The sequence below is a fragment of the Acomys russatus genome, chromosome 6 (genome assembly GCF_903995435.1).
Source record: "Acomys russatus chromosome 6, mAcoRus1.1, whole genome shotgun sequence".
In the NCBI taxonomy this organism is placed as follows: domain Eukaryota; kingdom Metazoa; phylum Chordata; class Mammalia; order Rodentia; family Muridae; genus Acomys; species Acomys russatus.
In genome coordinates this window covers 88,830,001-88,852,946 of record NC_067142.1, presented here as the reverse complement: position 1 = coordinate 88,852,946, position 22,946 = coordinate 88,830,001, and the positions used below count along the sequence as shown (strand labels likewise).

Here is a 22,946-nt window from a genome sequence, read left to right as displayed (position 1 = left end):
AAATTCTCAGAAAATGTAACATTCCAATGCCTTCTCTGTTTTCTTAACTACTTCCCTCTAAAGCTATTCCTTGTGAGTCACCTCCAGCGATCTCCAATGGAGACTTCCACAGCAGCAGTAGAGACAGCTTTCTCTATGGAATGGTAGTAACTTATTATTGCCGTGTTGGAAAGAATAGGGAAAAACTGTTTGATCTGGTGGGTGAGAAGTCAATATATTGCACCAGCAAAGACAATCAAGTTGGCATCTGGAACAGCCCACCTCCTCAGTGTATTGATATAGTCAAGTGCCCAGTGCCAGAAATTGAAAATGGAGATGTGGAGCCTGGACTTAAACACTCCTTCTTCTTAAATGATACCGTAATGTTTAAGTGCAAGCCTGGCTTTACCATGAAAGGCAGCAGCATAGTGTCATGCCAGCCAAACAACACATGGAACCCTCCACTGCCAACATGTTTCAGGGGTAAGTTGGACTGAAGTTTTGGGTATTTGTTAATAAAATTAGAGGTTTTGCAGAATGGATACTTGGTACTCATAGAAAGAGTAGAAGGAATATGTGACTAGATTTCCAGGATAAGAAATTTGAAAGTAAACTTTGGAAGTAATATCTATTAGGTTTACCAATCTGTCATCATGTGAGGACTCTGGCTGGTAAAGAGATGGGGACTGGGTTGCATTCTGGGGCGGTACTGTAATTGTAGGAAAAAATTATAACACACTTTTGAAAAAGCATTGGAATGCTTTAAAGTAGAATTATGAGACATGAAGCCATTTGAAGAAAATAGGTATAATACTTAAGAACATTGGAATAGTCAACATGCTTTTGATAAGACCACGGAAAGCGTAGAAAATAATAGTAAAAATATACTAATGGCATTACATAGAATAAAAACTTCTCTACAACAAATGAAGCCGTAGAATGAGGAGAGGTGATACAGAGGGAGAAAAAATATTTCCAACCTGTATATCTGACAAGGAATTAGCATCCAGCAAGTATAAGGGGCTGAAACAACTCAATAGCATGAAGGAAATTCAATGCCAAAATGGACATTAGAATTTTCTCAAAAATAAAATAAAATGGAGAACAAATATATGGCAAAATGTTTAACATTACTAATCATCAGGATAAGGAAAATAAAACCACAATGATGTATGACTTCCCCTCAGTTAAAATGACTCATCAAAAAATGTGGAACTGGGGAGAGGGCTCTGCATAAAAGTGTTTGTTGTAGAAACATGAAAACTTAAACTTAATCACAGAACCTATGTACACAGACAAGTGTGGTGGCACGTGCTTAGAATCCCAGAATCAGAGAGGCAGAAACAGGCAGGTCCCTAAGGTTTGTGGACTAGCCTGTCTAGCTTAGTTGGTGAGTGACAGTTCCCACTGAGAAACCTTGTCTCATAAAACAAGATAATCTTGCTTGGTGCAGTGGCGCACGCCTGTAATCCCAGCACTCTGGGTGACAGAGGCAGGCAGATCACTGTGAGTTTGCCGCCAGGCTGGTCTACAAAGTGAGTCTAGGACAGACAGCCAAGACAGACACTGAGAAACCCTGTCTTGAAAAACCAACACAAAAACAAAAACAAAAAACATAAAACAATATAATCTCTTCTATACGCATATGTGTCAGTGTATACCCCCACATATATACACATACACACACATGTGAGCATGAGGACCTGAACCCACTTCTACACATATAAAGACCCCTCCGTTATACAACATATCAAATGCTGTTAAGAATGCAGATATAAGTCAGATTAGGTAGAAGAAATAAGTTCTGGTGTTCCTACAAACAGTAGAGTTCCCACTATATATTATTATCATTTGCTGTATATATTTTAAAATATAGAATAAGGGATTTTGAAAGTTTCCAAAGAAATGATACATTTTAGAAGACAGATATATTTACCTTTATTTTTATATTATGCAATATACTTACTCATTTGAGTATCACATAGTATCTTATAAATATGTACTATTACATTCTTTAAAGAACAAAAGTAATTTTAGTAGTACAGAAGTTGATCATTAAGGTTCTTAATGATAATATTTTATTTAAGTGAAGATAAAATAAGCTCTAGATTGTACTGGATATATTAATAGAGAGAATTGGTTAAGATAAGAACTTGATTCAAAATTTTGTAGACATCCATCTTGATACTGAAAATGTAATTTTGTGGAAGAAAGTTGGTAGTTATCTTGAGCCTATGGTTCCCATTCTCTGCTACTCTTAACGCGAATTGTCTCTAAAAGCAACAAAGTTCAGAAGCCTCACCAACCTTGTTAAAGCAAAGAGGATATGGTGGTGGATTTGGGTGAGGAAAGTATGTGTTATAAAAGTTTGGTTCCTTGTCTGCCCTATTGGTGGAAGGATATCACAGACTTTTTTTAGTTGACAAAAGTGAAAATGAGTAAGACTAATATTTCCTGGCATGGATCAAGAAAAATAAAGCAGATAGACCATACGGCTCTCCACATCTGACACAGTAGAGAGAGACACATGATGGCCTCCCTGTCTACCTTAGTATGGGAGAGTTGTCATGAAGACCTTTTATTTTTTTATTTTATTGATTTATTCATATTACATTTCAATGGTTATGTCATGAAGACCTTTATCCCACCCTACTACTCCCAGATAGCTGCAAGGTGTAAATAATAAAATTTTTATTTCAGAAATAAAAGGACTTTCTGGTCCTGTTATTTCCTCAGGATGTCTACCACCTCAAAATATCCACCATGGTGACTATAACAAAAAGGATAAGGAATTGTTTTCTGTTGGCCAGGAAGTGTCATATAGCTGTGAGCCTGGCTATACCCTCACTGGAGCTAACCCTGTGGAGTGTACGTCCTTGGGAACCTGGAGCCATGCAGCCCCGACATGTGAAGGTCTATGAAGCTTCTGCTCTATTGAAAGGAAACTCAACTGTTTCCTGACTCTTCATGTGCAAGCCTTCTCTTTTCTTTCCTAGTGCAATCATGCGGTGCCATTCCAAACCAACTTCTTCATGGCCAGGTGCTTCTTCCCCCTAATCTCCAGCTTGGGGCAGAGGTTTCCTTTGTCTGTGACCCAGGGTGAGTGTGAGGTGATAGGCCCTGCACTGACTGTTTCCCATAATGACTGCAAAGTATGAGCTCTGAAGATAGTTAAATATTGACCATCTCATTATTTTCTTTGCTTTTCTTGACCTTTTCTGAGTAAGAACTCTGTCATTAATCAAATCTTTTTTATTTTCTTCAAGTGTATATACTTTATGCTTGGCCAGAAGAAGTGGGAATTATCATTTCATCATCTGGAAATGCAAAGTTTTGGTTCACAAATTAAGGCTCCTGTTATGGAGAAAGGATATAAAATTTGGATTTAGTGAGACTTGTTGGGATAAACTTGGGAAACAAGGTCTTTGCTATTTTCTCTATAGGATTTAAGACTGTTTCCTTCAAGGTGGTAATCTTGACACTTGGATGCCAAAGAGGAGAGGGAGAACTCAAAAGAAAAGACGCATTTCTAGTATGATTTTAAAATCCATTATTGATTCATTGTTTAATGGAGCAGATTCACAGGTAGCTGTGAGATTTTTCTTGGGCCGGGAATATTTAAAAATGCACACCATAAAAATAAATAAATAAATAACATGCACACCATTCTACAAATGGGAAGTGTTGGGAAGGGGGATTCACTCTGTCCAGCCGGGACGTGGTTTGATCTCTTGGTGATGTGCTGCTCCCTATTGTTTAAGGTTCCAGTTAAAAGGGAACTCTTCTAGTCAGTGTGTCGCAGGAGGAGAGACAGTAACCTGGAATAATAAGTTTCCTGTCTGTGAACGTGAGTAGAAAATAAGAATAATCAAATATGAATCTTGGCTCCTGATTCTGTATTCTCATACAGTTATTAAATATAATGTGCCACCCAATTATGTACTTTAAACAAATAACTGCCACTTTCCTCTGTGTAAAATGCAGGAAAAAGTACTAAATATGTTCACTTGTTAACATAGTATGTTGTAGTTCTATAAATTAAAAAGTCACCTGTACCAAAACCGAACATAACTCTTTCTAGTGTAATAAAACACTGCTTGTGCCTTCATGGGCTGTTTCTTGTACTGAAGAGGTCTACCTGTACCAAATGGACATTAGCTGGAAATGCAGACATTGACAACTTTCTCTTTATTCTGCAGCTTACCCAGAAAAGATGAGTACATGTCATAGTCATTAATATGACATATAGTCATATGTTGTTAATTTCCTTCATGCCGCTAGGATGTGTCAAGTATATGAGATCATTTCTTAGAAAATCATTTCTATGGTTTTCTTGAGGGAATCTGGCATTAATGAATTACAAATTACTTGCAATGAGGTAGCAGTGGCTTTGGTGACAGTATCTAATGTGGCTGTGCTACCTGTGAGCTGGCTGTGTGCTTGAATAATTAGTGTGTTTTGTGTATTGTGCACGCCCGTTTCACAGGGTTTTGTCTCATTATATTCTCACTACACTTTATGTAGCCTGAACTACACTATAGACTGGGAAACTGGGGCTGAAGGAGGACATGACTTGCCTAAAGTCTGAGAGCTACTGAATGACAGTAAGGATTTGGAACCAGGGATATTGAGCTCAAATGTCAACAGTTGGTGTTCACTCCCTACATAAAATGTCATTACCATATTTTAAATTTTCCCTTTGTTTATTAAAATTGTTTAGAGTACAAAAAAAAACTGTAGAAATAATCCCTGGAAGTACAATATGTTTACCTGGTTTCTTTTCTTCTCTTCAGAGATTTCTTGTGACCCTCCCCCGGAAGCGGAAAATACTCGACAACTCTCTTATTCTACCCCCATACGTGCTGGAACTGTTGTGAGATACTCTTGTTTACATGGCTTCCGCACCATTGGAGAAAAGACTCTTTTTTGTATAATTAAAGATCAAGTGACTGCCACTTGGGATAAAGCTCCTCCTATATGTGAACATTTTAATAAAAACTCTATTTGCTCAGAGCCCAGAGTACCAGGGGGATTCAAAATTAGAGGCTCTAAACCACAATTCAGACATGGAGACTCTGTGACATTTACCTGTAGAGCCAACTTCACCATGAAAGGAAGCAAAACGGTCTGGTGCCAAGCAAATAAAGTGTGGGGACCAGCGCCGCTGCCAGTCTGTGAGAGTGGTAAGTGTAAAACAAAACTTCGTCCATGCCTAGGGTCTGCCAGCTTGTAAGAACACCTACTATGGAAGCAAAGGCTTATCAAGTCTGAGGCCTGCCAAGCAGTGAGAGGGTTGACTATGGAAGCAAAGTCTCACTGAGGACTATGCTCTTTCATTTATGGGCAGACCATTTGCTGTATGCTCCTGAGGGAAGAATTGTGTGAGGTGCAGGGACATGGGCTGGTCTGGAACAAGCAAGTGAAAGAGAAAAATGATGACTTTCTGCTTTTTCTTAGTTGAAAGGACTATAACTATCCATTTAAAATATATCAAGTAAGTAAAAGAATTTGATATAACTATGGAAATTTTCACTGAACGTAACATCTTTGTGAAAGTCTTCCAAGGATGAAGAGCTAGTGGGGACCATGGGCATCAGGTGACTGTGGGAAATTTTGAATCTGGGAGCAAAAAATATGCCCAATGGATATAAGATTCATCTGCTCATAGCCACTCATTGTGATCTGGATCAATGGTCTGCTCTGTGGCTTCTGCAAACATGTTCACAAGTGATCTACTCTCCTGACCATGCCCTAGGCTGTACCAGTTCAAATCAACTAACTTTAAAACTAGAGACTATTGTGAATGTTTTATTCTCTTTTCTTATGGTTTATATTGCTAATTACTGTAAATCCAAAGTTTAATTTTATGAGTATAGAAATTGTCAATATTTGACAAAACTATACTGTCAAAATTTTTTAAATAAAGAACAACATTGATAAATTCTAAATATATTAGAGAACTTAGGAATACTGCATAGTTTATAAATATGATTCATTCTGGCCTGGTAACATAGAGCTGCAATCTCAACTGCTCAGTAGGCTGGAGTAGGAGTACTGTAAGTTCAAGGACTGCCAGGGCCACACTGTAATTTTAAAACCTGCCTATGCAGACCTTGTCTCAAAATAAAAAGCAACAACAGGGAATATGGATGTAACTCAGTGACAGAGTGCTTGCCTAATTCAATCTCAAGTACTATGAATTATATTTATTTCATTTATACATATCAGTAGATTGACTAACCAGTAGACAAATGGAAAGTCTTAGAGGAAAATGTTTTTTTTTAAAGATAGTATCAAAATGGGTTGTCTATGGAAAACAATCCTTAAAGACTTAGGTGACTCTATGCATATTGAAATTTAAAAATATCAAAACCATATTGTGCTGTGGAATAAAATGAAACTAGAATAGTATGTGTATTGTAAATAATGCAATATTTAGATACATGTTGTGCATAAGATACCAATAAACTTTACTAGTAATATCTGTCACGGTAATCCTCTGAAGGCTTTAAGATGAATAAAACTGAACCTTTCTAGAAACTCAAATTTTTCTCAAGGTGAAAGTAAATCCATATAATAAAATAAAAACTGAAATGGCACAATAAAGCTGGATATGATAGTACACACCTTTAATCTCCACACTTAGGAGGCAGAAGCAAATGGGCATTTGCAAGTCAAAGGTAGCCTGATTTACACGGCTACAGGCCAACTAGGATTTCCTGGTGAGGCCATGTCCCCCTAAAATTGCAATTGTTTTTGCATAAATGAAAACAATTGAGTCACGTCTGCTTGAGAATGAGTTGAAAGTTAATGGTGACTAGTTATCCCGGATTGCATGCTATTTATTTAGATCTGGGTCCTAAGCTGGCATCTAGACTTAGAAGTATGTATCATCTAATGGCTTTTTCCCTTGTGTATTGATAAAGATTTCCCTCTGGAGTGCCCATTACTTCCAACGATTCCTAATGGACACCACACAGGACAGCATGCTGGCCAGTTTGTTCCAGGGTTATCTGTGACATACAGTTGTGAACCTGGTTATTTGCTTATTGGACAAAAGACAATTAAGTGCTTATCTTCAGGAGATTGGAATGGTCTCATCCCCACATGCAAAGGTAATCTTACATTTACTTTATCTATTTGGGGGTGACTTGATATATGCCATGATTTATTTCTTGTTCTTGCCATTTTTCCCCAGAGGCCAAGTGTGAACACCCAGGAAGGTTTCCCAATGGGCAGGTGACAGAGCCTGTGAGTCTTCGGGTTGGCACCACTGTGGCCTTCTCCTGTAACGAAGGGTGAGTGTAAGGAGGCTCTGGAAAACTTAACGTGCGTAGATTCTGTGTGCCTGCTGTGAACCATAAAGCCTACAGAGGGATCATGGATGACCCTGCATGTTATTCAGGAATAATCTGAAATGAGGCAGTGAAAGAGCATTACCTAAAAGAGTATCTGTACGAATTAGTGGATTTGCTGTAGATTTGAAGTCATGCCTGCCAGTTTTAAAGCACAAACTGCCTAATAGGACAACAATTTAACTCCTGTCTCCAGGTACCAGTTACAAGGACAACCCTCTAGTCAGTGTGTAATTGTTGGACAGAAAGCTATTTGGACCAAGAAGCCAGTATGTAAAGGTAGGTGAGACAACGGTGGTGTATAAGGAAGCACAAAATTCCACATTACACTGTATTCTTAGCTTTCCTAAGAACATGTACTTTCTCTAAAATCATAGATAGCTGATAGATGAAATAGATGATAGATGACTGATAGGTAGGTAGATGATGATAGATGAATAGATGAAATAAATGCTAGATGATCGTTGATAAATAGATGATAGATGATGATGATAATGATTATAAATAGATGATAGATAGATAGATAGATAGATGATAGATAGATAGATAGATAGATAGATAGATAGATGATAGATAGAGATTAAAAACAAAAACAAATAAAAAAAAAACAAAACAAAAACCTAGAAATCTTAAGGGCCAAAGGGTCTGGTCTGCACTACAACACCCTTTAGTTTCTTTTTTGCTCTGTTTCCTTAACTCAAGTAAAGGTAGCAGCTTTTCTTTCCCCCAGAAATACACAATCTTAGTAAGGAAACTTGAGCTGTGTACATAAAGAAGACTGTGTTTTTGGTAATTAGAACTAAGAAATAAGCCAATGAGATATACTCAAAAATAAAGTTTTAAAATAACATTTGTAATTGTATTGCATTAGCTGACTGGATGACTCATGGCAGAATCAGAAATCATTGTCCTTTACTGTCTCTAGAAATTTTCTGTCCCCCACCTCCAACTGTTCTTAATGGAAGACACACAGGCAGCTATGCAGAAAATGTACCATATGGAAGCACAGTTACTTACACCTGTGACTCAAGCCCAGAGAAAGGAGTGAACTTCATTCTTATTGGAGAGAAGAGTATTCATTGTACCAACGAAGGCCAGAAGACTGGCGTCTGGAGTGGCCCTGCTCCACACTGTGAACTGTCAGCTTCTGCAGTTCAGTGTCTACAACCCCAGATCAATAGAGGGAAAATGCTATCTATTCCAAAAGATATATATTTATACAATGACACTTTGAAATTTTCTTGTGAATCTGGCTTCACCTTGAAGGGCAGCAGGATAATTCGATGCAATGCCCAAGGCAGATGGGAGCCATCACTACCAGTGTGTGAAAAGGGTAGGTGCCTAAAATACAAATAATGAGCCATTTTAAAAAGTTAGAGAATAGGCTTCACACAGGGCCTTTTGTAGTGCCTGTACCTTCAGTCATACGATTGTGGATATAGATTGTAAAGAAGGGTTTCTTAGCATTCCCTCCCACCACTACGGAAAATACATGAGAATTTACTGAGTTGTCTATTTCTTTAGGAAATATGTCAGCAAAACACTTGTTTGTCTTAACAATGATTTTTAAAAGGAAAGTCACCAAAGCTTTATGGAAGATATTAATATCTTCCATAAGGTCTTCTAAGATAATTCCTTCAGAAGGGAAAGGCTGGTGTAAAGATACATGCCCCAAAATGCTCTAACGGGGGAGGCTGGTACAAGATTATGAATTTGACATCAGCCTGAGTTACGTAGTGAAGTCCTATCTTGAAAAAAGAAAAAGAGAGTTGGAGGGATAGGAGATGAGCTATGGCAATAGACCGAATAGATCAGTAGCAGCCTGAATACAGAAAAGAAAACATGACTGAGAAATGATGACCAGAAATTACCCAAGAACTACAGAATGCCCTCTCTCCAGGCAGATACCATAGGGTCGGGATTACCATATTAATTTTGATTTCTTTGTCTCAGTTTCTGCTTTTTATGCTAAAACTGTTTCACGTATCTGTTCTCCCTTTAGAATGTCAGGCTCCTCCTAAAATCATCAATGGCCGAAAAGAAGATAGGCACTTCCTCAACTTTGACCCTGGTACATCCATAAGATATAGCTGTGACCCTGGCTATTCACTGGTGGGAGAGGACACTATACATTGTACCCCTGAAGGGAAGTGGACACCCAGTGCCCCCCAGTGCAAAGGTACTGTGCCCAGATACAGATACTTTGCTTAAGATTGCCTTGAATTGTTATTCATCCTTATATCTTTTCTTAGTTGCAGAGTGTAAGCCAGTAGGACCACATCTTTTTAAGAGGCCTCAGAATCAGTTTATCAGGACAGCTGTTAATTCTTCTTGTGATGAAGGGTGAGTGAAGCATGTCTCATCCTGAATGAGGTCTGTTTGTTTTGTCCTAAAATTTGTCAGTCAGACTCTGAGCCCATAACACTTGCTTAGCTTGTTGGTAACCATGTGGCCAAATGATGTTCCTCTTTGTCTCTAGGTTCCAGCTAAGTGAGAGTGCTTATCAGCAGTGTCAAGGTACGATCCCTTGGTTTTTAGAGATTCGTCTTTGTAAAGGTGAGTAATAAAATTGACAGAGGATTTAAAGTGGCAGGATATAGATGAATTTTCTATTTTAAACTATGCCATGGAAATTAATACATTATTTTGTCAAGTTATATAGCTACTTTGTCCCTTTTCTTTTGTCGCCTCTTTCTACTCTAATGAGTCAAATTCCCTGCACTAAGTTACCAAGTTTACGTTGCAGTTTAGGATTTTTCTGAATACAGAGAGTCATGAGTGCCTGAGCCACAATCCCTAATTCGGGTTACACCAAGGTCTAGTGAAGAGATAGGAGATTGGTGTCAGATATGAACTCAGATTCTGCTCCTGCTGTCTTGCGAGGCAACATATATAACTTCTCTGAAACTCTAGTGTCATCTGTAGTGTTACCAAGCTACAGGCTTCAAAGTCACTAGAACAAAATAGTACTGTACCTATTTCCTGGGTAGTGAAACTTCCTCTTGTACAGTAGGCCCAAGTCAATAACTGGCTGTCCTCAGTAAGATATGTAGCCTCTGTGGCAACAAATACTCCAAAAGCATGATTTGATGACTTGCATCTTTTTATTCTCATACTATGATAAAATAATTATTAATGTGGTTAATAATTATTATTAATTATTGGTTGATTATTGGGTCTTGCTATCTCACAATAAGTACATTTTCAGTACCAATTTTATTTCTGTAAAATTTGTTTAAATCACATTTTATATACACAATAAGGTTTAATGTAACTCACAGCATGAGCATTCACCCATGCCCTCCAAAAAAAACACACGGTCAGGGCTGCTGCACGTCTAACCCTGGGTGAGATGTCTACAGCATCTTTTCATGTCCCTAGAAATCACATGCCCGCCACCTCCTGTTATCCACAATGGGACACATACGGGGAGTTCCTCAGACGATGTTCCATATGGAACTGTGGTCACATACACGTGTCATCCTGGGCCAGAAGAAGGAGTGCAATTCAACCTCATCGGGGAACGGACCATCCGCTGTACAAGTGACCGGAGAGGAAGAGGCTCCTGGAGTGGCCCTGCTCCTCTCTGTAAACTTTCCCTCCCTGCTGTCCAGTGCGCAGACGTCCATGTCAGAAACGGATTCAAGCTTACTGAAAATGGAGCCCCGTATTTCTACAATGATAGTGTGACATTGAAGTGTGATGATGGATACATTTTGATTGGAAGTAGTGAGATCCGTTGTAAAGCCAATAACACCTGGGATCCTGAAGTACCACATTGTGAGAAAGGTAAGAAGGCAAAGCCAGTGGGAACCTGAATATGTATTTATTTACAGTAAGGGGCAGGAGATCAGACTTGGGGCCTTGTACAAACAAGGCAAACATGAGCCACATCTCCAGCCCCTACAGTTTAGTCATATTTATTATCTCCCACTCTAGACAAGAGTCATGAAGTGAAGGTGAAAGACACAGACCACCTTTACACTAACTCCATTGCACAGGAAGTTAGTTCTTGATTCCGGCATAAGTGTAGCCTTGGATTTGGAACATATTTAAGATATATAATGAGAAGACCTTTTAAAGACCCAAAACAAAGACAACTCAGTAGTTGAAGGAGCCTTCACATCCTGAAGGCAGACAGTGCATAGATTTGTTTCCTTGACATGTATCCAGGGTTGCAAGTATAGTCACATAAGAAAAGACATCCCATGATGGGTGGGAGCTTCCTGAACTGTGCCTTCAAGGCTTCAGATTGGAACCAGCTGTTGTGTTCTTACAGTTCTGGAGTAGAATGCCTGTCCCTGGTGTTCGTGTGGGGAGTTTGCTCTCCAGGCCACCATCCTCTTAGGCCCCACCATAGTTGGCAAACATTTAGAAATAGGGTCCTCTCCCTGTGGGACACCTTGAATACACTGTCACCCTTGCTACAAGCTGTGGAAAATAAACCCACCCATTGCCTTCAGAACAATAAAGTCTTGGCCATCATGTGAAAGTTCTTTTGGTTCCTGAGTCATCTTCCTTTTTGCTATGAGGAGTCTAAAAGCAACCTCAACTTTGTCCCTCCAGAGGGATGTGAGCCTATGAGAGAACTCCATGGCCTTCGGGATGATTCACATGTAAAATCAGTGAATAGAGCCTGTCAAAGGGGGTGAGTGTGAAGTTATTCATTCTAAGAAAGAACACATGCCTTATATTGTGTGTTAATTCTACCCACGCTTGTCTTGCTAAAAGCTCTTCAGGGATTCTGCCACGCAGGCTCCTGCGCACAGTGCTCTAACTACAAGTGCTTCCTGCTCTTCTGACTGTTTCTTATATAGAAATAGTTTTCCGATTTGGATGAGCAAAAGTTTAGAGTCTCTATGCCAAAGGGTTCATTTATAAGTACTTCTACAGTTGTACAGTCTATGATGCAGAAGTAAAATATTGAGAAGAAATGTATTATAACATCTTTTCCTAGGTACCACGTGACTGGGTATACTTATGAAAAGTGTCAAAATGCCAAGAATGGGACTTGGTTCCAAAAGATTGCAGTCTGTTCAGGTAAATTTTGGGCACAAGGAAGCCAAGCATGGATTAGGGAGTTAGAAAGGGAAATAGCTTGTACTTCTCCTTGCTATGTATGACATGGAAAATATTTTGGGTTTTTTTTTGTTTGGTTTGTTTTTGGTTTTTGGTTTTTGAGACAGGGTTTCTCTGTGAAGCCTTGGCTGTCCTAGACTTGGTAGACCAGGCAGGCCTTGAACTCACAGTGAACCGCCTGCCTCTGCCTCCAGAGTGCTGGGATTAAAAGCGTGTGCCACCACACCCAGTGGAAAATATTTTAATTTTGATCAAAACTAGCACTGAGAAACAAACTGCCAAGTAGGAATGAGTACTTACCATATGCATTTGAGTATACTAATTTTGTTAATAGAAAAATATGTGAACAATAGTTCTGGGAACACAGCTTATATTTCTTTTTTTTAATATACTTCCTTTTATTTTCTGAAATTTTGGGGAATGAATATGTATTAGTTACATAAGCATAACATTTGAAAAAGTTGTTTAACCAAAAGCATGCTCTAGTTTCCAAAACTTAAACAATTTTTGTTTGTTTGTTTGTTTTAATGAAAATCCCAAAATTCTATTCTACCAATAAAGACCCAGGAGCCAGATGCTAGGGTGAAAACCTGCTAGCTCAGAGAGGCAGAGGCAGCACCCAGCTGACCTTCCTACTCAGCTAACGTCCTGATGGAAATGGCCCAAAAGGCTCACTACTAGCTCAGCTCACAGCCAAAAATAGAAAGGCCAAAAAACCCAAGGCCAAAGGCTTGCTAGCTCAAAAAGCCAAAGGCCAAGGAGCTGAGGAGATGAAGAGCTAAAGAGCTAAAGGCTAAAAGCCCAAGAGCTCAAAGCTGAGAGCTCCTCCTCCTTCTGCACACTGTCTTAAATACCCCTCAACTCAAAGTCTCCCTACTCTTTAATTCCTATCAGCTGGATTTTTGCTCTATCTTTTTACCTTTTAACTTTACTAAATCCTGTGTACAGAAAGCTTTTGGGTTAAAAGTGTATGCCTGCGCTCTCTGAACAACACCTTAATCACCTGTGTATAATAAACAGAAAGTTCTTGGATTAAAAGTGTATATTAGGGATCAACCACACTAAACAAAGGACAGGTTTTTACAGTTTACAATCTTAGGGACCATAATGGATTCAATTATCCTGCAACAAATTTTCTATTTATTTAAAATATAAGGCGCTTGCTTAGTTTTGTTTATATTTTATATTGGGATGAAGACTTAAGCTCTCTAAATCTCTTCTGCAGTTATTCATTGTCAGCCCCCACCGAAGATTGCAAATGGCAGTCACACGGGTATGATGTCAAAGCACTTCCTGTATGGAAATGAAGTCTCTTATAAGTGTGACCAAGGGTTCTATCTTCTGGGAGAGAAAAGTTTGCAGTGTATAAGTGATTCTAAAGGACATGGATCGTGGAGTGGACCTCCACCACAGTGCTTTCAAGATTCTCCTCCAAGTCATTGCCCTGATCCGGAAGTCAAACATGGATACAAACTCAACAAAACTCATTCTGCATATTCCCATAACGACACAGTACATTTTGTCTGCAATCAAGGCTTCATCATGAATGGCAGTCATTTGATAAGGTGTCATAGTGATAACACATGGGTACCAGGTGTACCAGCTTGTATCAGAAAGGGTAAGCCATTTTCCTGGATAAAAAGGGAAATGTTTTACAAAATAAAGAGTTTGCATTCTACCTAAAGCAAAGCATCTAAAAGCTAAAGCAGTCAGTCTTTCATAAGATTATCTGCCTTTTTTTTCCTCACTTGATTTTTTTCTATCCTTTCTATTGAGCAAAGATACCTGAAATGATAATTATTAACTTATAGATTGATCCATTTCTAATTTCTTCATTTTTATGAATTTAGAATTAGAGAAGTGGGCATAATTATTGGCAAATACTTGACAAAAATACTCTTTGAAATTTTCATATTTAAGGGTATTATGTCACCCAGAAGGATAATGTATGTTATGAAGAATGAAGCTGACCTTCAAGCCCACTAAATTGTCTCATAATTTAGCTGTTATTTGACAGCTTCTTCCTGCTAGTGACTGTCCTCGACAGAAGTGGTCAGGTGCAGCCTCACTAAATTAAACTTCACAGAGGTGTGGGTTCACTTACTTGTTTGCTGGGTATCTGTATGTGCCATACTTAGATTATAGCCCACTTTCTACATAGAGGGAAGACGACAGACTAATCTGTTGTAAACGCAACTACTTTAGGACAAACCAAGGAAAGGTCATAGAATACCATGCGCTGATAAATTATAATATTTTTCACTCTTTTCTTCTAACCATATATGGTGAAAAGAGGAAGAGAGAGAGAGAGAGAGAGAGAGAGAGAGAGAGAGAGAAAGGAAAAGCATGCATTTGTCCAAATTTGAGAATGAACTAATTAGCTTGGTTGCCTTTCTATGTTGCTGTTACCCAGAGATTGTGTTGTTTAAGTGTTACTCTGTGCCCAATTAAAAATCTTTTCTTGTTGCTCTCCAAGCTTTCTTAGGGTGTCGATCTCCATCCACAATCGCCAATGGGAATCACACTGGTGGGAATATAGCTCAGTTTTCTCCTGGAATGTCAGTCATGTACAGCTGCTACCAAGGTTACTTGCTGACTGGAGAGGCACTTCTTCTCTGTACTCATGAGGGTACCTGGAGCCAACCTGCCCCTTATTGCAAAGGTACTTTGTTTGCTTTGTTCTTTCTAACAAAGTAATTTGTCCCAAGTATATATGTTCTGTTAAGCATTTTCAGCTTAAAATTGTTAGTATGATTTAACTAGGTACATTAAACAAATTACTACATTAATCCCAAATCTTAAAATAAAAATGGTATAACTATATGGCTAATAATCATTTAGTCATTTGTATGTATAAAGCTGAGGTGATTTTTGTAATTTCTAAGCAAAGGTTATAGTCACACAATTGTTAAAGTTATGATAAGAGTGCATTTGATAAAATATCCCTAACCCTTCAGTCATACGGTTGTGGATATCAATTGTAAAGAAGGCCCTCTTTGCACTCCCTCCCTGACCACTAAAGAAAATACAGTAGAAGGGCTGGAGAGATGGCTCAGAGGTTAAGAGCACTGACCGCTCTTCCAGAGGTCTTGAGTTCAATTCCCAGCAACCACATGGTGGCTCATGACTATCTGTAATGTGATCTGATGCCCTCTTCTGGCTTGCAGGTGTACATGTGGGAAAAAAGCACTGTATACATAATAATAAATAAATCTTAAAAAAAAGAAAAGAAAATACACTAGAATTTACTAAGTTATCCATTTATTTAGGAAATATGACAGCAAAACACCTGTTTGTCTTAACAATGGTTTTTAAAAGGAAATTCACCAAAGCTTTCACCTATAGGTATATTAAAACCTTCCATAAAGTCTTCTAAGATAATTCCTTCACAAGGGAAAGGCTAGTGTAATGTAACATGCCCAAAATGCTGTAACTGGGGAGGCTGGTACTAGAAGATTGCGAATCTGATTAGACTCCTCATAGCAAAAAGGAAGATGACTCAGGAACCAAAAGAACTTTCACATGATGGCCAAGACTTTATTGTTCTGAAGGCAATGGGTGGGTTTATTTTCCACAGCTTGTAGCAAGGGTGACAGTGTATTCAAGGTGTCCCACAGGGAGAGGACCCTATTTCTAAATGTTTGCCAACTATGGTGGGGCCTAAGAGGATGGTGGCCTGGAGAGCAAACTCCCCACACGAACACCAGGGACAGGCATTCTACTCCAGAACTGTAAGAACACAACAGCTGGTTCCAATCTGAAGCCTTGAAGGCACAGTTCAGGAAGCTCCTACCCATTATGGGATGTCTTTTCTTATGTGACTATACTTGTAATCCTGGACACATGCTGAGGAAAGAGTATATCCACTGTCTGCCTTCAGGACTGTGAATAAAAATCACAGTGCTTTTTGAATTTGTTTCCTTATTTGGTGCTGAGATTATGGACATTTTCTGTACAAAATTGTATAAAGGCATTTTTTGTCAACAGTGTGTATGAAATAAGAGTAAGTACTCAGTGTATAATATTGCTGAGGAGTCCACTTTCTGTCAGATGCTATTCCTTATTATTTCATGTAATGTTCATGAGACCCATAGGAGAGTGGTCCTATTGTTATCCCTGCTTTGTATATAAAGTTCCAATGTCTCATAAAGATGTGTGACTTACCCAAGTCACAACTGGCAGTGAGGATTCAAGTCCAAGGTCTTACCTTGGCATGGTAATTTCTAATTTTCATATAAAACAATGTTATCATATACAAAATTCAGGATCAAGAACTGTGTAATTGGGGGGAAAGATGACTTGATAGTTAAGATTGCATACTGTTCTTCCATAGGACCCAAGTTCACTTACTGTCACCCACATAGGATGGTTCACAGTCTCTATAACTCCAGATCCAGTGGATAGAATTCAGAAAAATAGGATTTTCTGGCCTCTGAGAGCACCTGCACACATATACTGTATTTGTACACACACAGAGAGAGAGAGAGAGAGAGAGAGAGAGAGAGAGAGAGAGAGAGAGAGAGAGAGACAGAGAGAGACAGAGAGAGACAGAGACAGAGACAGAGACAGAGACAGAGACAGACAGAGAGGAGAGAAGAGAGAGAGATAAATGTGTTAGGTTACATTCATAGCTATCCTAGGCTGAATATGGCCACCTGTCACCTGCAAGCTGCAAGTTGAACACTATTGGCTCATGTGCTCAAAATATAAAAGAAGAAATGAGAATGCATGTCCATGTATGAAGAATTGGAGAGTAAGATAAGAAATCAAGAAAGAACAGTGATTTGGACCGTTTAATATTCTACATTCGTCCCTTCATGTTTCTTTAAGAAGAAGGAATTAGAATTATTTAAATACTGTTAGCATAGACATGAAAGTAGAAAACCACCCAGCTTAATTTGTTAGGCAGTTGTAGAGTGGTGATATAAAGGCTGCCCAGGGATAGTGCCTTACGCTAGTCAGTGACACTTTGCTTACTGATAATGAAAAAGTTGATTTCATAGCCTTTCTGGTAAGGACAGTTTCTAATTTTTTGGTAAAAAGACAAATCATGATTCTGTATTAATAAAGTTTCTTTCATTGCAGAAGTGAACTGTAGCTTCCCTGAAGATGTAAATGGAATCCAGAACGGTCTCCAGTCTGGGAAAACATATCGGTTTGGAGCCACTGTGACTTTGGAATGTGAGGACGGCTATACCTTGGAGGGAAGTCCACAGAGCCAGTGCCAGGGTGACCACCAATGGAACCCTCCCCTGGCTATGTGCAAATACCGTAAGTGCAATAGCCTCACGACTATTTGTGTTTCACTCAGGAAGGAGGGAAGTGGAGTTTATCAGTGTAGAAGGTTCCTGGAGCTCTGGCATGGTGGACAGTGACACACCAACAGACTAACTGAAAGGCAGTAGTCTATCCAAAGAAGAGTATAGTGAGGATGGGGGCACATCACACCAAAAGGGGCACAATAATCTAAAAGGAGCAAAAATATAAAACTCACAGCTTTTTATTTTGGAAAAAAACTGTGAGACATCCCTCTTGGCTGATTTTTAGGTGCTTACCAACTTGAGAGGTGTTCCAAAAATATGTCAACTTACCTGTTATAACATCTCATATTTTCATTTGATCCTAAAAGTCACTAACTAGAAAGCCAAGTGTATCGATAAACTCCCACAACTGAACTAATAAAAGTGGGGAGATATCCATTGAATTTTGACTTGGGGAACCTATATACACATACATAATGTATGTGTGTATATATCTCCTCATAAGTAGACTAAGAGGGAGCTGAGTGCTGACTTCTGGGACATTATTAGTATGTAATAGTTCTTAGATGACATTGGTGTGTACTGCTAGACTGATACTTCATATTTTTTACTCTCCTTAGGGTCAACTATTCCTCTTATTTCTGGTGAGTTTTCTTAAATACTTGGAGAAATTTCTTATGATTTTTTGTAAAAATGTATGTAATTAGATGTTTTTGCATTCCATACATTAATGTGTTTCATTTTACTGCATTGGATCTGATCTTCTTTCATGCTTTAAGGTCATTTTAATGTTCATGACACATTATGAAATGTCCCTTTAGGTTAGCATTGAAATTTTCTTTAAGGTTTTAAAATTCAAAGTCTCATTTGCTCTTGGTATCTGGTACAATTGAAATAAGTAATTTTATTCTGCTATAACAAAGCATACTTCACAACTAAGAGTCAAATGCTGTTATGCAAAGTCATGGGATTCTGGTATCCTGTGTTCCTAATTACACCACAGGATTAAGATTACCAAAGAAACTGAAAAGAACAGAAAACACTTGGTGGAAAGTTGACTGGTGCCCAGAGGTCCATGCACCTGGTGCTGCAGACAAGCCACGGACACAAGTAGAAAAACTTAAAGCTCGAGCATGATCCTTCAGTAATTCAATGTTTATGGTTAGAAAATGCATTAGAAAATCGTATTAACAGTTTCTGTGCCCTTACAAGTGGGCCCTCCAATCAGTTCCTAGCAATACATGTCATGTTTTTCCAGCATTAAATGTTCATTTTTTTTCTCCTTCAGGCATTTCTGCAGGCACAGTAGCTGTCGTTCTGCTTAGTGTGTGCTTCTGTGTGATAGTGTTAAAACAGAGAGAACGGTGAGTTCGCATGGTTGGCCATGTGCCACATCAGGTCTGCACTAGTATTACCAGAATGGGCGCTGTGCTGCTTCACAGTGAGGAGGACATCGTAGTTCTGCGCCTTAATAGAACTAAGAAATACTATAAACTCCTATTTTTTTCTTACATAGATTCACAAGAATCAAATATAGCAATAAGGAAGCCCGTTTGGTTTTGTTGTTGTTGTTTTGTTTTGTTTTTTGAGACAGGGTCTCTCTGTGTAGCCTTGGCTGTCCTGGACTCACTTTGTAGACCAGGCTGTCCTTGAACACCCAGCGATCCACCTGCCTCTGCCTCCTGAGTGCTGGGATTACAGGTGTGCACCACCACGCCCAGCACCTGTTTTTATTTGAGTTAGACTGCACTATATATTTTTTTAAACAAGCCAGTTTTTAACACCCGTGGAGCTAACAACACTCCACTCAGCAGGCATTGAGGGAAATCTAGCAAGGCCATGAGCTGATCATGAGAAAGCCTTGTATGCGATGACAAGAGACTCACCTGTAAGACCCTTGCAAGGAAGTACGGTGTAGTGTGTATTTTTTTTATCTATTTTATTTTCGCTTCTTATGCCTCTACCTCCCTTCTCCACCCCACTTCCTTCCACTACCTTAACACCAGGTAGAAGAGAAAGAGGGTTGTGGGGAGAGGGGCGGAGCTCTCTGTAGCTACTTCCTGCTGGTCAGGTTCCTTGGGGCAAGTCCAATCCTCATTTCAGAATGTCTCCAACTTCTCACCAAACTGCATCAACAGCGACCAGGAGCAGCAAGGGGAGCTGCAGCAGCCTCTCCTTTCTAGGAGGCTCCCTGCCCCCTCTCCCTGGGCTCTGGAATCTATTCCCTCTCAGAATCCTCAGAATTAAATTATCCACAACTGGCAAAGATCAATCCCCCTCTCAGAGCCCACATGAGGCAAACAGTCTGCTGCTGTGGACAACCTGAAGCAGCCAGCCCCATATTCCACACCTGGGATTAAAACAAAAATATGTTTACATAGCAGAACCAAGTTTTTAAAGAATCCAAAACTCCCACTACAATCTGGTTTCAGATTTGCATTTCCAGAAGCAAGGCTGGAGCACCTTGGTAAAGGGGACCTTTGCTTTAAAGAACTTAGTGATTCAGGAAAGACACATAAAAAGAAACCAGGGAAAGGCATTCACTGATGGGGGAGAGGCAGGCTGTGGGGCAGCATTATGAGACATCTGTGGTGTAGAAATTAAAGGGGCCTGCACTGCCATAGGTAACAGACAGTGGAGGTCTTGAGATTGCAGGAGCAAAAATGGTGAAAGAATGCGAATAGATCTCAAAGAGATGTAATATCTAAAGGTGGAGGAGGAAGCACAGTCTGAGAAGGAGGAAAGCTGGGCGAGCGCTGCTGTAGGAGTTCAAAGGAGAGAAAGTATCCAAAAGGCAAAAATTGGGCTGCCATTTGCATAGCTTTTCTTACAGGAAGCTAGAAGATAATTTTAGCCAAGAGTAATTAAGTTTTTAAAGAAATAGAAAATGAGACAGGCGTGGTGGCGCACACTTTAATCCCAGCACTTGGGAGGCAGAGGCAGGTGGATCGCTGTGAGTTCGAGGCCAGCCTGGTCTACAAAGGGAGTCCAGGATAGCGAAGGCTGCACAGAGAAACCCTGTCTTGAAAAACCACACACACACAAACACACACACACAAAAGAAAATGTGGTTTCCAAGTTTGTTATCAGAACACAGCATGTGTAGGAAATTTTGAAAAAAAATGGAACAACTAAAAATAATTTATAATATTCCTATTTGCTTATTATCACTTATTAGCATATAAGACACTATGTTCTAGAGTCTCCATTGATACGAACTTGACAGGTATGTTTTTGTTGTTGCTAGGTTTTTTTGTTTGTTTGGTTGGTTGGGTTTTGTTTTGTTTTGTTTTGTTTGAGACAGGGTTTCTCTGAGTAACAGCTCTGGAAGTCTTGGAACTCACTTTGTAGATCAGGCTGGCCTTAAACTCACAGAGATCTGCCTGCCTCTGCATCCCGAGTGCTGGGATTAAATGTACGTGGCACCACATCCAGCAACAGGTATGTTTTTAAAAGTTTCTAACGCTTATTTCAATTCCATTTTCTAACTTACTTAAATTTATTTTCTACTCATTGAAATATATTTGAGCTTTTATTATTTTATAAATATAAGTAATCTAGTGTCAGCTTCTAACTTGAATAATTCCTGAACTAGTAATTTATTTGTAGGTGCTCTCAAAAGTGGGGCCAATGCTGTTTAATATTTAAGAAAATGAGATGAAATCACACATGAAAATACAACTTTCTGGAACGATAGGACTCTAAGGAATCCTCAACTACAACCACAGTTAGTGAGCACATACTTGACCTCTTATGTCTTCCTTTTAGCAATTACAACACAAAGAGAAGGCCTAAGGAAGGAGCTCTTCACTTGGAAACCCGAGAAGTGTACTCTGTTGATCCGTACAGCCCAGCAAGCTGATCGCGTGACAAGTTTGTACATAATGAAACTGAAATGCAGTTACTAATAGATAGGTCAAGATTTGCTTTAATATTTTTCATGGTCTTTCAAAAGCATGGACTGAAGTAAATATTGTTCTGTATCAGTCTTTAATATCCATGCACAATATTATTAGCTTACCTGTTCATATTACATCTGATGGTCTTAGTTTAAACAAAAACCAAACAACAAAAAAAGCATTTGTTGGGCTGGAGAGGTGGCTCAGAGGTTAAGAGCACTGACTGCTCTTCAAGAGTCCCTGAGTTCAATTCCCAGTAACCACATGGTGGCTCACAACCATCTATAATGTGATCTGATGCCCTCTTCTGGCCTGCAGGTGTACATGCAGACAGAGCACTGTATATATAATAAATTTTTTTTAATTAAAACAGAATTTGTCTATTCAGTAAATATGTAAAAATGTGACTAATAAAATGATTAATGATGAAATAAAGTCAGACATAATGGCACATGTCTATAATTCTAGCACTTGAGAAGTAGAAGAAAGATCAGGAATTTAAGGCTAGCCTCAGCTATATAGTGAATTTGAGGGTAGGATAGGCTGTATGTGGCCCTTTAAAAAAACTGGAGGAAAGGAATAAAAATAAATATTATTAAAGAGAAATAAACAAGGAAAAGGGATAGAGAAAAGAAAGTGACTACATAGAAAGTATTCACCAAGAAAATGGCATTATGCAAAGACTGGAGGAAAGCAGGGAGCCAGCCAAGGAGCTACAGAAAAGAGGACTCAAGGCATATACAAACAGTGTCAAGTTCAAAGGCTAAGAGGTCTTCCTGCGTTGGTATAGCAAGGCAGCTTGTGCAGCCTAGAGTGGATTAACCAAACAGGAAACACATGCTCAGAGAGTTACGTGGGAGGGAGCTGGGTGATGAGTAGGATGGGCCAGGTCATTGTAATAACTTTTTATTTTGAGATGGGAGGCATCACCTGAGTTTTAAGCAGAACTACATTGTTGTCTTAACTGCTGTGTGAAGAGGAGGCTATAGAAAATTAAGGGTGGCGAAGGGGATCTGTAAGGAGGTGGATACAATAATCCATGCAAGAAGAGGTTATATTCTGCATGTACTTTGAAGATAATAATAAGGAGGATAGGTGTTGGCTTGTGTCTGACTTAAAGGATAAAGAAAGATACTAACAATGGTGCCAGCCGACTGGTGGGAAATCAGTCTGCTTTGAAGATGTTAAATGTGAGATACCTATTAAATAATCAAGTAGAAGTGTCAAGAAGGCAGCTGACAAATTCACATTTCAAGCATCACAGATGATACTGAACATACAAATACATACATAAATAAAGAGGCTAAATCAGATTATAATGGGGATTTAAGAGGCCACAGAAGAAAAAAGTCCATGTACTGAGTTGTAAAGTG

At 39.1% G+C, this 22,946-nt stretch overlaps 1 protein-coding gene across 1 annotated transcript in view; it reads left to right on the top strand.

The window, feature by feature from the left end:
- The window catches only part of Cr2 (complement C3d receptor 2), a 28,982-nt gene extending 7,412 nt beyond the window's left edge, over positions 1-21,570 (top strand). Inside the window, exons 5-25 of the mRNA XM_051148173.1 lie at positions 64-462; positions 2,716-2,892; positions 2,976-3,078; positions 3,741-3,826; positions 4,773-5,162; positions 6,906-7,094; positions 7,178-7,277; positions 7,531-7,613; positions 8,260-8,667; positions 9,337-9,513; positions 9,587-9,677; positions 9,814-9,890; positions 10,716-11,123; positions 11,901-11,982; positions 12,292-12,374; positions 13,639-14,031; positions 14,890-15,075; positions 17,499-17,684; positions 18,295-18,318; positions 18,963-19,038; positions 21,443-21,570. Coding sequence (XP_051004130.1) covers positions 64-462; positions 2,716-2,892; positions 2,976-3,078; positions 3,741-3,826; positions 4,773-5,162; positions 6,906-7,094; positions 7,178-7,277; positions 7,531-7,613; positions 8,260-8,667; positions 9,337-9,513; positions 9,587-9,677; positions 9,814-9,890; positions 10,716-11,123; positions 11,901-11,982; positions 12,292-12,374; positions 13,639-14,031; positions 14,890-15,075; positions 17,499-17,684; positions 18,295-18,318; positions 18,963-19,038; positions 21,443-21,536 — 3,812 coding nt within the window. The 3' untranslated portion in view covers positions 21,537-21,570. The remainder of the gene's footprint in view (positions 1-63; positions 463-2,715; positions 2,893-2,975; positions 3,079-3,740; positions 3,827-4,772; positions 5,163-6,905; positions 7,095-7,177; positions 7,278-7,530; positions 7,614-8,259; positions 8,668-9,336; positions 9,514-9,586; positions 9,678-9,813; positions 9,891-10,715; positions 11,124-11,900; positions 11,983-12,291; positions 12,375-13,638; positions 14,032-14,889; positions 15,076-17,498; positions 17,685-18,294; positions 18,319-18,962; positions 19,039-21,442) is intronic.
- Positions 21,571-22,946: the final 1,376 nt, after the last annotated feature.